Raw genomic sequence first — 17451 nt, 5'->3', positions numbered from 1 at the left:
GGCCCCTCAGAAGGAATGGTGGGGGCAGTAAGCAGAAATACTCTAGAAACTTCGTTGTCTTTCAGGGCAAAATTCACCCCATGCAGAGGGGCTGCTTGAGGCCAAGGCATGATTTGAGCCCCAGTGATCTCAGGGGTGAATTTTGCCTTATCCCCTGCCAAAGTAAAGCACTGCCACGTGCCAGCTATTGAAAAGCACAATTCCTCCTCCATTAACAACACCCACCAGACATTATTAACACAAACCATTTTTGTTTTAAATCCCAGAATTTCCTTTTCCCTGTTGGCCCTGTCCGAGCGCTTTTGCTCACCTTGGAGATTGAGAGCAGAGCAGTTCACCAGTCTGGGTCCCCGGGTGGCTCTGTAGGACAAGAACAAGAACGTTAGGTCACACGGAGCTCACCAGGGGACAAGCATGAACCCAGCCAAACCCCTGTTCTCTTTAACACATGCCGCTCGGATGCTGAGCAGGGCTGGTGAACAGACCCTAATGCTGATGCTACCTTGGCTTGCCCCAAGGGCACCCAGCGAAGAAACTATCTCCAAGGTCCCCCAGACCCATCCCCACTGCCCTCCCATTTCCGGTTCCACTCCAGCCCCTCCAAGGAGCCCCATCCCAGTCTTTCCACTCTGCTGTCCCTAGCCCCCCCAAAGGTTCACATCCTCATTCCTCAACCCCCCCAGCCTATCCTCCCACCCCCCTCAGTCCCCATCCCCCTCCGTGCACCTGACCCTGCTCCCATCCTCCTCAGATGGCCCCCCTCTGTCCCCACCCTCACTTCACCTCCAGGTGCCCCTGGCCTCTCCCCCCGGTGTCCCAGCCCCCCAAGGTATCCCCCCTCACCTGGGCGTGGGGAGCAGTTGCTGTGGCCCTGCCTCCCTCAGCCAGGCCCCACCAAACTGAGCGGAGCTGCCCGCCAGCACTGGCGGGGGGACGGAGCAGCGCCTAGCTCACCCCTGTATGTGCATGGCCCGGGCCCATCTCCCAACTCCAGCCCAGCCACCCCAGTGCTGCTGCCCTGGGCTCTCCAGCACAGAGCGCAGGGCCTGGGCTCCCGAGAGCTCAGCTTCTGAGGAGACAAACGGCAGGGCCCTGTAGACCTGAGGGCCATGGCCCCCAAGCCAAGCCCCACTACTTCTGGGCGTCAGCAGGGGCAGCCGCCAGGTTCCCGGCAGGGATCAGGCACCTCAGGGAGCAGCCCAACTAGCTGCCTGTTACCAGGCCGAACTGAAACCAGATCTCAGCCCAGTGCCCCAAAAGTGGTTTCTTTGGCTTGAACCTTAGAATGACTCTGGTCCTGTTCACCGAGTCTTCAAGCTGTGCCCGGAACTGGGGTTCACACAGCTCATGGCCATACACCGATAGACGACTTGTGCACAGTGACTCAGTCAAGTTACCCCCAGCGCTGTTGCGCTAGGTGTAGATGTAGAACTTTCTTTTATGGAGGTGCTCACACAAACGTCTCTGGTGGGTAGCATTCGGTGGGTCCAGTGGACTAAAACGGAACCAGGATTTGCGTCATTCAGAACCATGTCCAGAGCCAGTTCAATTTGGAAATCAGGCTGAACCAGTTTAAGATACACACACTAATTATACAAGAGATAAAAAAAAGAATGAGCTGGATTTAGAGGTTTCTCATACACTACTCATGTGTCTTGCTATCCAAATCACAGTAGCAGAGAAAAAATGAGCTAAAAATACAGTGTACACTTGCAGGTTTATTTGGTGGCTCTGTTCTCCTTGTAGCCAGTCGGCCAGATGAACTTGCTGGTGTCTGGAATTGCAAAGTCTGAAGTTCACTTACACTAAGAAAAAAAAAGTGTTTTGTATACAAGAGTGTGTGGTGTTGCTTTAGAATACCTGTGACTGTCAAAGTCAGCACTGGGCAACCAATGGAGATTCAAACTCACCCTCTCTAGTCCACAATACAGTTGTGCACAAACAGTGCATACTTCCTCACCATTGACCTGGCCACACCACCCTCTTCAAAGGGTACAGGAAATTGGGCCCTGGCGTTTCACAGGCCAAAGATATGAAAACCTCTACAGTGGGCATGGAATATAGGGTACAATGGTTTAGGGCTTCAAGCTGGATTTTAACACTGATGCCAGAACCAAAAATAGTCAAACTCAATTCTCGTAGTCAAAGATCTCAGTCACTGGCATCCAAGGCTCTAGTTCCAAACTGGTCCAAAATGATGCTCCAAAGACTTGCTGGCGGGTTTGCAGAGAGATGGCTGGTCACATGGACACTAAATTAAAGTTTGTAATGGTAGTTTTCCATGTAAGCAATAGCTGTAGTTGTCACAGGGATGTCATGCGATTGCCAAGAGGGGAGGCAGCACGAGATTCTCTCTCAAGCCATGGAGATGACACTGCTCTCAGGTGTAAAGTGAGCACAGCTGATCAATATTGTTTAAAAATTTACTAACATCTAAGTACAGCTGGAGCTTTACAGTCTGCACAGTTTTACTGCACCTACAATGTTTTCTGATAGCAAGTGTGAATCTTATTTAAGAATATAAGCAATGAAGGCAATTTACATTGCCCGCAGAATAAAAGCAGCAACCACTGAATCACCTCAACACCACAGTCTTAAGGTTGATTTTGTAGAAGATTAAGAACAGGTTAGCTGTGAAATCCACCTCCACTAATGTCCTTCAAAAGCTGATGTGATGGTGTCATGGAAACTGCAATTGTACTCCAACTTCTTTCCTCATTGTGACAGGTACCTGCCAGCCCCTAGACGCTGGAGCAAAACAGGAACTTGCAGTTAAGGGAGTGAAGCCACCTTAATGCAAATTGAAATTTTTACTAGGATTATAATTTTATTATGAGATCATTGAGACTTTGCACCTTCACTGAGAGGACCAAAGTACTTCACAAACAATAGGCCTTGATGCACATGTGAATTTTATTGCCTTTTTACAGACAAAAACTGAGCCAATGGAATTGTTACTTCCCTAAGGACACATTTCAGAATCCAAGTGTTCTGACCCTAGCTACTAGACCACACTTCCTCTGGTTTTCTGCCAGGATGAAGGAGATGCAAGATGTAGGGGGAAAACCCATAAGAGAGGTTGCAGAACTGTTTGGGTTTTTTCCCCCTGATCTCTCCTCCTTTCTTCCTAGAGTTATGTTCTAAATTCCATCTATTAATTTTTCAAAGGGGGAAAAAAAAACCAGACAATTCTTAACAAGCCAGGCGTTTATACAGCACTGATCACAATAGCATCAGTGTATTTCCCCTACTAATCTAGGATAATGCTTTCAACAGGAGTATGACCCTATCACTAGAAAAGATTGAATTATTTCAGATTTGACTAATGTCAAAAAACCACCAGCTCAGGCAGGAGTGAATCCTCATTCCATGTACTCAGCACAAATGTTACAAATTCTGTATGTCTGTAAAATCCCAGATTTCTCAGGGCACTGGAGAAAGGAAGGCACTCAGCACCAAGTGACACACGGTACAATTTAGAATGAAAAGCAAGAGTGAGGGTGGGTCAAATTTTGAACGAGTTTTTATATATTTTTGAGAAGACAAGCTGAACAGATGGAGTGAAATCTTCCTCCAAATGGCAAGAACTTTACATCAGCAAACCAGATGGGAGAGCGGTCAAAAATCTTTGAGAGACAGATTTAAAAAAAACCAAAAAAACAGTGTTTTTCAGAAGCAGGCCTGGAAGATATACTTGAAGAGATGGGCAACTTATTGGTGAACCTCTGGAATGTTCATTTAAGATTAAGGCATCTGAAGACACTGAATAGCTAAGCAGTTAAAGTCAAAGTCATACGATTTGGAGTTATCATGCTGCAAAGAACAGAAATGTAAAATTGCAGGCCATAGAACCTGTCCATCATATAGAAAGTGGCAAGCACTAAGAGGCTCATATATGGAGTACATGAAATCTTACATAAGAAGCAGAAGAGTTGAACTTATTTTGCATTTAATGCACAAAACTAGCTGAGAGACTGAGGGAGAGGGGATTCCCCACTCAGCTGGTAATTAACAGCTCATTAAAACCACAAAAATTATTGTGTTCATTGCTTTTGCTACTGCAGGTCTGTAAAGTTCTTTTCATTGCAGAAGCTCCGGCGAATGAAGATTAAAGTGTTTCTTCTTTGGTTCTCTTGTTCCCATCACCCTGTAGGCATGTGTATCCAGCTTCCCTAAGTCCTAAAAACAATCTGCTTTCTTGTCATATTTTATATTTAACCTAGCCCCAGAAAATTTGGATCTCAGCATAGGACCCAAGTTTTTGAAAGGCTGTGGATATTTTGTGTGAGAGTGGATTCAGGACTGGCCTGGGAATTGGGTAATATTCCACTCCCACGTTAAATTTTAAAAGATTATAGTGTGATTGGAAAGTGTGCATTTCCCACAAAACGTGGTGTGGGAAATGTGTGAGGAGCTTAGTGTACCCATTGTGCAGGTTTTCCTGTGTCCATACCAAAACAAGTGGTATCTGTTTCATGCAATCCCTGATGCAATAATCACCTGGAGCAATAAAGCAAAGTTTTTTTCCTGAATAGTCAGTTTATTTTTTAACCTTTTATTGAAGGGATGGGAAAAGTTGCATTATTTTCCTCTCACTTTGGGAAGGTAGGTGTAAGAGAGGAAATGTTTACTGGTTACCTTCAAACCTTATCCAAATTACACTGAGAATTATTGACAAATTGCAGATTTGAATTCATTCAAGAAGGCATCTCTCTGAAGCAGAAAGCAGCAAAGTCTGCACATGTTAAAGACCCTCACGATGCTACTCCCTGAAAGCAGAGCTACTGTCAGAAAAATTGCTGTGTAATACCTTTCTAGAGTAGGTGTGCATTCAGAATTTGCCTTTACTCGCCTCACAAAAATAGGTTTACTTCTGCTATTTCCACAGAACTAACAGCTGTGGGAGCCTGAGATGTACTGTGATCTAGTTCATACAGTCATCCAGTTGCACAGTTAAATTTTGTCTTGAGTTATAAGTAGGCTTCCCTTAGTGAAAATAGCATGGGTAGCATTTTGCCCAAGAATTCTTGTTATTGGTGACGATGCACAAACCAGAGAAATCTGTTTCTCAGATACAAGTGGAATTTGAAGGGGTGACAGAAAAAATTTTTTACTTGTAAACTGAGCATATTTGATATGAAAAATATTCAGTCCCAAGCATAGAGCCCCAGGAAACCATTTTGATAGTCATTTTTCAGAGCAGAGCCATACCTTTACAATATTGATGGGCCATCTGCCATACCAGGAAGATCCAGCTTCTTTTACATGTCCTTTGTGTATTAATGATTTTGACCTTGGGGAGTTTGCAGATGCTAAAACTGTGTTTTAAGAAGAGAACTGGTTTTGTATTGCAAAATATTTAATTCACTGTTAAAATGAAATGAAACAACAAAATAGTAATACAATTTTACTAAGTTATATTTCAATTCATGAAGTATACACACTAGCAACTATCCTACCACCATGTCCACACATCTAATATTCATGGATGTTACAGCATTTTTTGGTATTAAACAATAAAGATAATGTTTGCAGTTAACGAAAAAGGCTTAAGCATAGTATGTTATACCCCATAGTCGCAGATTACATCAGCTACCATTAGTACAGTAAACAGGAAGGTAGAAATACAAAATAAACCAAATATCTTTATATACAAACCAGTGCCTCTTATTGTAACCAGCTTATACTCACACTGCACACAAAATTTATCCACTGATGCAATAGATACTTCAGCATAACACAAACCATTATAAATTAAAAAAAATTACAAGGTGCTAAACCTCCATTCTACAGCTTTCTGGTGAGAACTTCAGGACAATTCAGAGGAGAAGTGCAAGCACGTTTAGCACCTATTAGTGCAACTGCACTGAGTGTGGAAAAATGACCTACAGAACCTCTGAATGTGTTACCAGGAAAGACAGTTAGGACACACAGCAATAGATGCTCGCTGCTACACTCGTGCAGTGATTTTTGCCTCTTAAATATCTCAGTTTATTGTTTCTTTGTCTCATTCATACCTATGTGCAAAACTAAATCCTGGAAGCTCTCACAGAACTTCACAGAAGACTACAGCCGGGTAAAACACAAACAAAGACTTAATTAAATGTCAAACATTCACATAATTAGTACACGTTAGCAGTCCCGGTGTGGGGATTGAAACGCTGTTGATGTGTGGGGCTCAAAAAATATGACACAGAAGTAAAACAGAATTTGCCAAGAATTCTGATTATTCTTATCCAGCTCTCCAACAAGCCTCCCAACCTCAGGTTGTGAATTCATTTGGCAGCCCATGCTAAAAACCCCAGAGTTGCATAGAATTGATTAGTAACATGGAAAGAAATGCTGAACACAGAGAGATGGACAGGGTATGTATTAAAACAAAATGGGGTTGCTCCAACCAGAACTCTGAAACCATCCCCCTTCACAAAGCAAAGCCTGCCGCCTCCTTCTCTCCAAATCCTACCTTTGGGGACTGCTTTCTGGCACTGATGTAGTTTTGCTAAGAGTCATTTTCTTCTTTGTTAGTGACACTTTCTTTTCAAATAAAATATTAAAAAATATTCTAACTGTAAAAAAATCTATCGTATGTAAACTTAACAATTAGGATTTGGTAAGTTCTCGTACCTAGTCTGTGAAAAGCCTCCAGCAGACCGCAGAATGGAGTGTTTCTCTGAAGAGCGTCAATGTAGCTATATCACCTGTTAAATATCAGTAGTATGAAGATCCCATGTCTAGCAATAAAGCCTCTTTTTGTGTTTCCATCCACTTTATCACTGACCTATTGAAATCCTGACATGCTGTGTTTCTATTTTATGTACATTCTGGTCCTCTCACATGTCACAGATTTAAACATCTGGCCACGGAAGGCAACAAAAGGTATTGTGTTTAAGAAAACTGTGTTTGACGGAGTTTTGCTTTTCAACAAGTCTCTTTCCCTTGGACACCAGTCACTGTTTTTATAGAACTTATTGTTCTGTTGAACCAAGTCTTCTTTGCTGCTTGTACCTCATTCAGCGCCAGGCCCAAATGGTGCTCCAGATCCTGCAAAGAGAAGCATCAACACCTGTGATCTGCTGTCTAGCTCAAAATGGTTTCTATAAGGCTCAGAGGAACCAGGAATTCTCTAGTCTGTTGGCCACTTTTGCTTCTGAAGAGCTTTTCTAGGTATAAAACCGTCAGTACAGCATGCAGATTTCCTATCTGAATGCACTTTTCAGAGAGCATAGTGATTCTTGTGTCATTGCCATGCAGACTCCTCCAGAATTCTTATTAATGCATTCACACGCTCTAATTCAGCGCAGACAATGAATGAGCAAGGAATTCTCCCTCTCGGAACTGGATTTTTCCTTACTAACTTTTGGCAAAAAGTGCTCTGAAATCACTAGATTAAAAATAACCTAAAATCCAATAATTGCCCCAAACATACCCCTAGCCTCTAGTTTTGATCAATTCTATGTGCACTCTGCAAAAGAAAAGTTAGTATAAACTCATATGCCTAGATTTGCTGAGCTAAGAATGAGGGACATGTATTGGAAGAGATTACACATACTGGTAGGGCTCTACCAAACTCATAGTCATGAAAAATGTGTCACGGACTGTGAAATCTAGTGTCCCTCTGTGAAATCTGGTCTTTTGTGTGCTTTTACCCTATCCTATGCAGATTTCATGGGGCAAACCAGCATTTCTCAAATTAGGGGTCCTGACCCAAACAGGAGCTGGCAGGGGAGTCACCAAGTTAATTGGGGGTGGGGGGGAGGCACAGTATTGCCATCCTCACTTTTGCACTGAATTCAGAGCTGGGTGGCTGGAGAGAGTGACCGTTGGCCTGGTGCCCAGCTTTGAGGGCAGCGCCCCGCCAGCAGCAGCACAGAGTAAGGGTAGCAATACTGCAACCCCTGCACCACACACAATAACCTTGTGACCCCCACCCCCTTTTTTGGGTCAGGACCTCTACAATTACAACATTGTGAAATTTCAGATTTAAACAGCTGAAATTGTGAAATTTACATTTTAAAAATCCTACGACCATGAAATTGACCAAAATGGACCGTGAATATGGTAGGGCCCTATGTATTGGAAATACATAAATGCAAAGGAGGGAAAGGAATTTTGGTTGGTTCATGGGCAGAAAAATTAGCAAAATAAAATTTAGGCTAAACATCAGGAAGACTTTCCTCACCGTTAAACCATGGAACAGATTCTCAAGGGAAGCAGTGGAAGCCTTCTTGCTTGGAACATTTGAAAACAGACTGCACAAAGAACTGGAGAATACATGGAGGGAAACAATCATCCCCCACTGAGCCAGTGCAGGGTCTGCAGGAATCTTGTATTTCTAATGGCTAAAAATCCATGATAATCAAGAATGAAGAGAAAGGTAGCTAAAAGTCTAAGCCACATTCTTTGGTAATTGCAGCTTCTATAAAACCACTTCTATTTACGGTTATATTAATGGGGTATTAATTTTTTCCTACGTGCTTTCATTTTGATCCCTTCAGATTTAAATCAAATGGCCATTGAACATCATCCCTCTGGCAACTAAAGCATTCATCGTGATAGTATCTGAAAGCCTTCCAGTAGTGTGTTAAACAATGTGACCACCATCTGTCATATGGTATCTGTTCTATCAGCAGCTATGGTATTGTACAAGAAAGAAAGTGATGAATCATATATTCTTCATCAGAGTTAAAATGGGAAGCATGTGGTTTATTTTTCCCATCCAGGCAGTCACATCAGATCAGCCTGAAAGTGCTAAGAAGCAACTGAGCAGATGTCTGGATTTTGTGACAGCAGGTAAAAAGGGGCTCATATGATTTTAATTATTTTATCTGCATCAGCTGAGTTTTCCAAACTAAATGTTTGGTTAGATCTCCCATACAAGAAATAGCAGGTTACAGTTTCAGCCAACAGTATCTGCTCTAGTCACCCCATTCAAAATACATTTTTCTACAAATATTCAGCAGCTCTGCTGAGTAAGAAATAATCCCCAAGCATTACCTGTATTTTACACTCTGCTTCGACTAACTGCAGTTTGGTTTGGGCCAGCTCAAGCTCCATTTCCCTCAGCTGGTTTTTCAGACTCTCCTTTTCCTCATCTGTGTCCTCATCAGAAGCCTCCTTGGCAGAGCTGGCGACCTTCACGCATCCTTCTTTATTGAAGAACTCTCGGCAGTGTTCACAGTCATCCACCTTTTGCTAAAATCAAAAACATCTGACTGCATTTCTGTTAAGGATGCTGGTAAACTTACCAGAGACATTTCCTGCCCCTGCACTGGAGCAGTGTGAGGGGGGTAGGTGGAGAGTCAATGACCCACACACATTTAGGCAACTCCCTTTATTCACCTGTGTGGGTAGACAAAATAGCACAGGCAAAGCACTCAGATAAGAGCTTGAGTCACCCGTTCATCCCCATTCCTGCTGTGGTTTGTGGAATTTTCTATGAAGTGTTTTGTAACACACACATCACTTTTAAAGCAGCAGTAATGGGAGAGCGCGAGCAGGTGGTGCACTCTACACTCAACATCCAACCACACTGCAAAGGCCTCTGTGGTATGACCCCTCCCACCAACATAACTGTCACATTCAGGATAAGAAGCAAGATGCAATGGTTTGAGCAAGCATTAGGAACCAGATCTACTCCCAGCTCTGCCACTGACGTACTGTGTGATCCTGAACAAATCACATAGCCGGTCTATGCCTCAACTTCAGAGGCCCATTCTACAAATGGGGGATTGATACTTGTCTTACCCGAGGGAATTCTGCACCAAATTTTAAAAAATTCTGTGTACAATATTTTAAAATTCTGCAAACTTTGTCAATAAATAAATGTGAAAGCTCCAACATGGCAGTGGGGTGCACAGGCCACTGGCTGCACGGAGATGGGAGATCACCCTTCAGCCCCCCACACCCTCACCCGGGGCCACAAACTCAGTGGAGTCTGACGCTACCCCAGAAACAGCCCAGGTCCCTGCCACTCTGTGCTAGGCACACCAAGTATGGCCAGGATCCAGTGTGGAGAGGCTTAATGTTGGGGGATCCAGGAGTGGGGTGAAAGGGTTCTGTGTGGGGCAGCTCAGTGGCGGGTCCAGGTATGATCTGGATGCACAGGGGCTCCTTGGAGAGTTTCTGGACACAGGGGCAAAGGGACTCTGCAGGGGGTCCAGGTGAAGTTGGTTGGAGTTCGGCAGGGAGGTCTGGGTGTGGGGGATTCACCAAGGTGTCCAGGTGCTGGGGGCTCAGCAGGGGATCTGGGTGCTGGGGCAGTGGGGCTCAGTGGGGTGGGGGTCCAGGTGCAGCTGCTTGAAGCTCAGTGGGGCGGGGGTCCAGGTGTGGGGGCTCGTTATGGTGGTCCAGATGTATAGGGGGTGGGGCTTATTGGGTGGGGGTTCATCAGCTGTGGTCTCGGTGCAGGGGTGAGGGGTCTGGGGGTAGGAGGAGTGGGGCTTGACGGGGTGGGGGGGCATTGGATGCAGGGGACTCATCAGGGAGGGCCAGGCTCCGCAGGATGGATGTTTGGGTGTAGGGGGTTGGTGGGTAGTTCTGGGTGTTGGGTGGTGAGGCTTGGCAGGAGAGTCTGGATGCATAGGAGTTTGGCAGATGGGTGAGCAGTTCCTTGTACAGTGACCCCTTTCCCCATGGTTGAGGAGTGATGGGGACAGGAAGTGGAGGGGGTCGGGGCAGGGCTTCCTGCAGCTAGAGGAGGTTTCTGGGGGTAGGTCTGGCCCTGGCTACTCCATGCAGGGGAAGTGCACTCCTCCCCCACCCCCAGCCCAGCTGGGACTAGCAGCTGAGCCCAGCCCAGGGTAGGAGCCACCAGCCAGGGCATCCCCAGCCCTGGTGCGGGGGCTCAGCATGGTCCAGGCTCAGTGGGGTGGAGGTTTGAGTGGGGGGGGGGTTCCTGGGTGCAAGGGGGTGAGGCTCAGTGGGGGTCCAGATGCATGGGGGGTGGGTTTGACTGGGCCCCAGCTGGGGCATCCCTAGCACCACACCCTCCCACAGTGATTTACTTCTCTGCTGGCTGCTCCAGACACCTGAAACGATGTGCTTGGGCTGCTGGGGAGAGGCACGTGACTGCTCTCGCAGCTTCCCTTTGCTTCGCTGTCAAAAAATCATTTTTCTGCAGGGAAGCAAAGAAATCTGCGGGAAACATGAATTCTGTGCCTGTGCAGTGGCACAGAATCCCCCCAGTAGTATTATCTACATAACAGGAATGTTATGAAGCTTAAAATGTCCAAAGTGCTTTGAGATCCTCAGGTGACAGCATTATCGAAGTCCAAATTATGATTCACCTTGCAGTAGCAGGTAATATGCAGTGTCCAGGGCTAAATAAATATTTCAAGAGATTTCACAAAGAGCCATGAATCTGGAAGAGAAATGATTGCACCTTCTGATCTGTGCTGAAATATAATCAGCTTTATCAAGGGGGAAAATTTTCTGTGGAAACTCCCTATGGATCAGATTTGACAGACACGAGGCAAACAACACTAAAACTAACTGGCAAGGCAGACCAAACATGCACTGAATAGTCTGATGACCACAGGACCACAAGTCCATTGGCTGCAAAGGGTGATTGTACTAAGCACAGAGTCCAGGGACAGTTTGTTGTTGGTAAAACACTCTTATTGGGATAATTATTTCTGCATTCCTTCAGTGTTACATTATGGTCAAAGCAGGCTGGTGGTGCCTTCTCCTGCTACAGCAAGAAATCCCTCCTGACAGCTAATATCAGTTATTGAACACTAACAGCATGTTACAGGATGGTATGGTAGTGGGAGCGGGAAACTAACTTCCCCTTCCCGAAACCATACGGGAATCAAAGAATGCTGTAGATGCCATTTATTTCAGCTGTACTTGTGCCAACAGAGAAACATGGAAGATGCTGGGTGCAACACATCATTCTAGCTAGTTCTTTAAAGAATTTTTTAAAAGATCGTAAGTGCACTGATAAGGTTTAAGCAGTGAATATCCTGGTAACATGCATCCCCTTACCCGTATTTTCTCAATTTCAGCTTTATTTGCTGTTTGTTGCTTCTCCAGTCGCTCGCTCAGCTGGGAGCAGATCTAACAAAGCAAAATTCTGTTACCACACAGCAGTTCCTCAATAAATATTAAAATCAAACTCCTGTGCTACAGCAGCAGTAAAGTGGAGATTTTAAGAGCCCCAGAAGAGTCAGGAAATTCAGAGTCAAGGTTTCTAAAACAACCTGGATCCTGCTGCAGGCACACAGGGATTGCAGCAGGGTATTTCACTGGAGTCACACAACATACATGCAGTAATGCATGGAGTTACATATGTACCTCTAAGGCTGTAGCCAAAGGTGCAATTTAAGCAAATAAGTTTATAGTTCAGCCTCTCCGGGGGAGTCGAGACAAATTGAGAGGAAGCATAGTTCCTTCCATTGCCTTGGGAATCAAGTAAACAACCATGACAGTGGGTGTGGCTAACCACACCTACCCCTTGAGGTTTGTTTGATGCAGCCTAAAGATATCTTGAGGCTAAATTCCTAGTAAACGGAGCTATGGATGGGACACCATGCACTGCAGGAGTGTGAATCCAAACCTAACATTCTGAAACAGTATCACAGGGCTGAATCAAGCTGAAGGGCTTCTTTATCATCACCCTCTGGTGGGAGAAGGGACTATGGGGGAGAAAAATTTTGAAGTGAGCAGCAAAGCCTTCAGATTGCAAGACCACAGCCTGTTCAAATAACTTTATGCTCCTCATAATGGATATGGTGGGTAATTGGCATGTGGCACCTTATAAAGATTTAAGTCAGAGATAAATAGAACATCGTGATCTCAGCCAAAAGCAGCATAAAAACCACCACAACTGCTCCACTTAAATATCTCAGAAATCCCAGCAAATGCATGGCAAATATTGTACTTTATATGGGGATGTCTGGAAAATAAATCCTAAATACCAGAGAATTCCCTGGCATGTGAGAGCAGTACGCTCCATCCCTATCCAAGCTGCACTTACCTGCTTATAGTCACCAATAATAGAGCTGTTCTTTTTAATCTCCGATTCTGCCTTGTCTAGTTCCCTACGACACATTTCCTTCAGCTGCAGTAAAATAAAGAGAAAGATGACATTTACAATACCTTACAAAATAATCTGACAGTGTCTGCAGAAGACAACCCATCTTCACTCCTCTAACTCGTAACCCTTCAGAGATGACAAGCCCTTCTACCTCTGAGAAGCAATGGGCTAGTCCAGCCCCACTGCAATCTAGGGTACAGCTATGAAGCCAGTTTGAGACACTGATGGGCAGGCATATGAGGAAAATTGGGTTGGTTTGTGGTAGGGTATGTACGAGGAATTCACTGGGGTAAATGGTGACAGTTTGAATCCTATGTTGCTTCCATCTGTAGTAACACTGTCTGCGTGCATCCACACTTCCAAGTTAGTTAAATATTCAATTACAGTAAGCAGCAGCTTTCAAAGGGACCTGGAACTCTGTTTCTCTATGCTCTACAATGAACGAGAGGCAGGAGGATAACTTGGAACAATAAGCCCTTCCCATGCAGGTCTTGTTTTCTTAATTTCCCTGCTGTACAGAAACTTGAAAGCAACAGAAACACCCATAACCTGAGCAGACTCCTCTTCTAGTCGCCTTTTTTCTTCTTCTGCATCAATTAACTTCTGTTTGGTCATTAGCAATTCCTTATTCAGCGCATCTGCCTTTTCCTCTGCCTGAAACACACACCATAGAGCAGATCATCAAGCATGGGATTTCCCATCACTAAAGAATTGTATGCGCCATTGTGCCTGTGCCTATGCCTCTTGGCATCCAACGGCACACCAGGCCCAGGGGACTCTGCCAAGGCAACAGCCTCATTCTACACTCTTCGTTTTCATTACAAGTACCATCCAAGAAGATAAAGGGACCATTTCTGATATCAGATCATCACAAGAACAAACTTATTATCTGTCATTTTTGGTGCTTCCTATAGCTTCAATATGAAAATAGTTCCCCTGGAGACTGCATTCCTGCTGCACAATTATCCTTATTCCCATCTGGCAGACCTTAGTAGCACTCCTCACCCTGCCCTATCTCACAGGAGACCCTGCTCCCCACTTCTCAACCATCATTTAACAGAAGAAACACCACAAAGCCTTATTATAAAGACTCTGTGGCTGTTCCTAGTATATTCTGAGACTCCATGTAAACTATGCAGGTGAAAATTAAAACAAAACTACCTTTGCTAAAATACATGAGCAAAATACATCAGGAGACATCTTTTCATTTGCATCTATTCGCTTGGTAACCAACAAAAGTCAGTAAACCACAACTGGTCTCCTAATGTGAGTAAATGGCCAAGTCCTGTAGTCTTATTCTTATGAAGGTGGAAATAGCACCTGACAGATGCTTAATCACATCAATATAAAAAGACACAAATTAATCATTTCTGGGGGGTGGGAGAGTGAGAAGGACAAAGTCCTTAACGATTTAGCTTTCTGGGCCACATAACATGTCTTCTTTCATGTCCTATGTACTGCCAGGCACGCTGTACATGCTTCACAAATAGCTAATAGTGGTTAGCCTAGAAGACTGGCAGTCAGTGGGGCATCTCTGTTCTGCTTAGCTAACCCTCCCTCCAAAAGCTCTTCTTTAATTTCAGTGACTGGCCTCAGCAAAGTCAGCATCTGAATGATTGCTCCTAGGAAGAAATCTAATTAGAGAAATAATTACTCCCTTTTCACTTGGGCCTGGGACCAGAATAGTAAACTAAAGGACAATGGAAAACAGAGAACAGATAACTATTTGAAAGATGATCTATAATAAAACTCTTTAACAATCCAAATCTCATGTTCACTTTGCAAATGTCCAAGCTGTGGTGAGAATACATTCATTGAGAAAGCCCCAGGAGAGCTTCACCAAATCAAAACAGACATGACACCTGCCCATGAAGGCAGTTACTCCCCTTGTTTCTTAAGCCATCCAGAAGAGTTTGCATTAAAAACAGCATCTAACACAAGCAAATGAGAACAGTCCAATGACAATCTGCTCCATTAAGTACTCAATACCCAGGCAGAAGATGTGTGCATTGAACAGAAAATTGAAATGATCTCGGAGTACAGTACTCCTTCCTCCCATGAAGAAGTTACTGAGTCCCCTTCTATCTGAGCCCAAGGGACCAGTGCAGTACTATGCCAAACCACTTCACCACAGCTGTATATTAACTCATCTTCCTGATCAGGTAAGACAAAACACATTTCTTCACTTTCCTTCCGAGATCTACTAGGATGATGAGTCTGACCTTGATAAATACCCTTTGGGGATGTAAAAATACAAAGGATAAATTAAACTGGAAAAGACCAGAACTGACAACAGCCTTGAAAAGCTCATTAGGTTGACTGAGGGGGAAAAAAAAATCACATAAGATAAACCACTCAAAACCATTACTGCAAAGTATGCGTCTCTTCCAGCATTACTGTTTAAATACAATAACTCAGGCCTCACAGATAGATGTATTGATTATAGATATAGATATGATCAATAACTCAAAAGGTTTAAAGACTTCAGAAAGCAACTGTATCAATCCCTTTCAAAGGAAGAAAATCAGAATGAACTTTAATCCACTGAAGTTCTGATGATCCTTAAAAACAGGGGCACAATCCTAAGGGGCTGACTTGTCAATATCCATTGGCTCCAAATTGTCCTGAAGTTGAAGAAAGCTGGACACCTGACTCCAACAAAAGACGATGACTGAAGCTTAATTTCTGGGCTAGTATACAGGAAAATGAAGGAAGCTGCTTAATTTCCATTCTTTGCTTTGATCTATCTAGGCTATGAGATTGCAAATATGCCTTTAAGGTATCAAAAGGGTGTATTACACAATGTCTTTTAGTACTTTTCTTCCAGGACAGCTGACTAATTGAAATGGAACATGATCTCAGGGCCCAGTTAGAAGAATTAATCCAGGGTCCTAGAGTTTAGGATCAAATCATGTAAATCCTCTCAAGGGCAATTCTTCAACTTCATTTAGCCATCTTTGGAGGATGGACAGATTATAACCAAATTCAATAGGCTACCTCAGAGGTTTGGCTTAATTCTACTTTGTATAAGCAAGTCAACATTAGAGCACAGCTAAGTCCCATATGGGTTCAAGTGGTCACAACTGAGTTACTAGTGAATATCAAATGCAACAAAAGATGATCCCTTCAGTGCGTTTTATGTCGGGGCCCATCCTTTGAGCACAACTGCTCAGCTGTCCTCATATTCCTCTATTGTGTCTTTGCTGAAATGGAAAAGGAGGTGTAACAAGGTGAACATGCTGGTATTTTGACACGTCCCTACCCAGAACAAAAGGATAATGGAATTTATTACTCATATTTATAGCAGGTTTTCCCATAACACTACACAGCATTCATCCACTGGTATCAATTCTCACTCTGAAACAGTAAGAACTTCCAATATTTTTCCTGAAGAAACTTTCCCAGTAAAGAGTGGGAATCCCTCCTTCACTTAGGTTGGTGGTCTGAAACACATTAAAGTCTGTCAAATCCTGGCTTATACGATTTCTAAAAGCCAGCTTCCGCTGGGATTTCACAAATGCATGTATCTTCATACAGAAGGAGAATGGTATGACACAAGCACTTTCTTTCTTTCCCATGTATTTCCAGACAGATTGGTAATATCTATATCAGTTCACAGGCAGCAGCAGAAATGCCAGTTCATTTTGCCCTACCAGGTGTGCTGTCTAAGGCAGTGTTTCAGTCCTTCTGTGTCTCTGCAAAAATATATCCTGGCAAAACATCCCCAATGTGATTATCTAAATATGACATGAAGGGAAGAGACAGCAAAGAAAAATCCAAGTAACACAACTGGAATCCAAGCACCAGTGCAAAATGAACATGGAACAAGAAGACGACTGAGTTTTACAAGAATCTTTGAAGATGTTCATTTTTAGCATCAAGGATATTCTCTCATTTTAACACACCTGTAAATCTTGATCAGTACAAGAATGTATCCTCCAATGCATTTGCCTTTAGAAAACTATTGATATGCACATGACCAATGTGACTGCAAATACGTTGGAGGGTGTAGGGGGGGAAAGAGTCATAATAATTTCAATCCATACTGGCAGACTTCAGCAAGCCAAAACACACAGGATGAAATTTTGAAAAGCACCTGAGATTTAAGAGTCGAAGTCCCATTGAAAGTCAAAGGGACTTAGAGGTTCTTAAGTGCTTTGCTGACACTGAAACGATATACACAGACTAAACGGCTGCCAGGAAGTCAGAATACAGAAGCCACCATAATGTCACTAAGGGTCAGAAAATGGGCTTTCCAGACTCCAGCTACATACTGTCTCTTAGCCAACATAGTGGCAAAAACAATCAAGAGCGAGAAGCACCTGCATCCTGCGAGACCAAGATGGGTTTTACAGTCCAAACATGTAGCAACTGCTCAGCCACCTCTGTGGCAAACACAGAAGCCATCTTGCACT

At 43.9% G+C, this 17451-nt stretch overlaps 1 protein-coding gene across 7 annotated transcripts in view; it reads right to left on the bottom strand.

The window, feature by feature from the left end:
• The window catches only part of RABGAP1 (RAB GTPase activating protein 1), a 151881-nt gene that overhangs the window by 24941 nt on the left and 109489 nt on the right, over positions 1–17451 (bottom strand). For 2 of the 7 annotated variants that reach the window (XR_003996724.1, XR_003996721.1), the window contains exons 22-29: positions 13586–13690; positions 12977–13060; positions 11986–12057; positions 8995–9192; positions 6625–7041; positions 5212–5318; positions 1280–1586; positions 311–360 (exon numbers count right to left, since the gene is read on the bottom strand). Coding sequence is in view for 3 of the 7 variants with exons in the window: in XM_030535166.1 (XP_030391026.1) it covers positions 6919–7041; positions 8995–9192; positions 11986–12057; positions 12977–13060; positions 13586–13690 (582 nt within the window). In the remaining 4 variants the exon portion in view is untranslated. Of the gene's footprint in view, positions 1–310; positions 361–1279; positions 1587–5211; positions 5319–5348; positions 5368–5394; positions 7042–8994; positions 9193–11985; positions 12058–12976; positions 13061–13585; positions 13691–17451 lie in introns of those variants that run through there. The other 5 variants (XM_030535166.1, XM_030535169.1, XR_003996723.1 and 2 more) reach the window with 4 other exon arrangements.

This window comes from Gopherus evgoodei, chromosome 16 (genome assembly GCF_007399415.2).
Source record: "Gopherus evgoodei ecotype Sinaloan lineage chromosome 16, rGopEvg1_v1.p, whole genome shotgun sequence".
NCBI lineage: Eukaryota > Metazoa > Chordata > Testudines > Testudinidae > Gopherus > Gopherus evgoodei.
The sequence above is the reverse complement of the archived record's forward strand: the minus strand, read 5'-3'. Positions and strand labels throughout refer to the sequence as shown.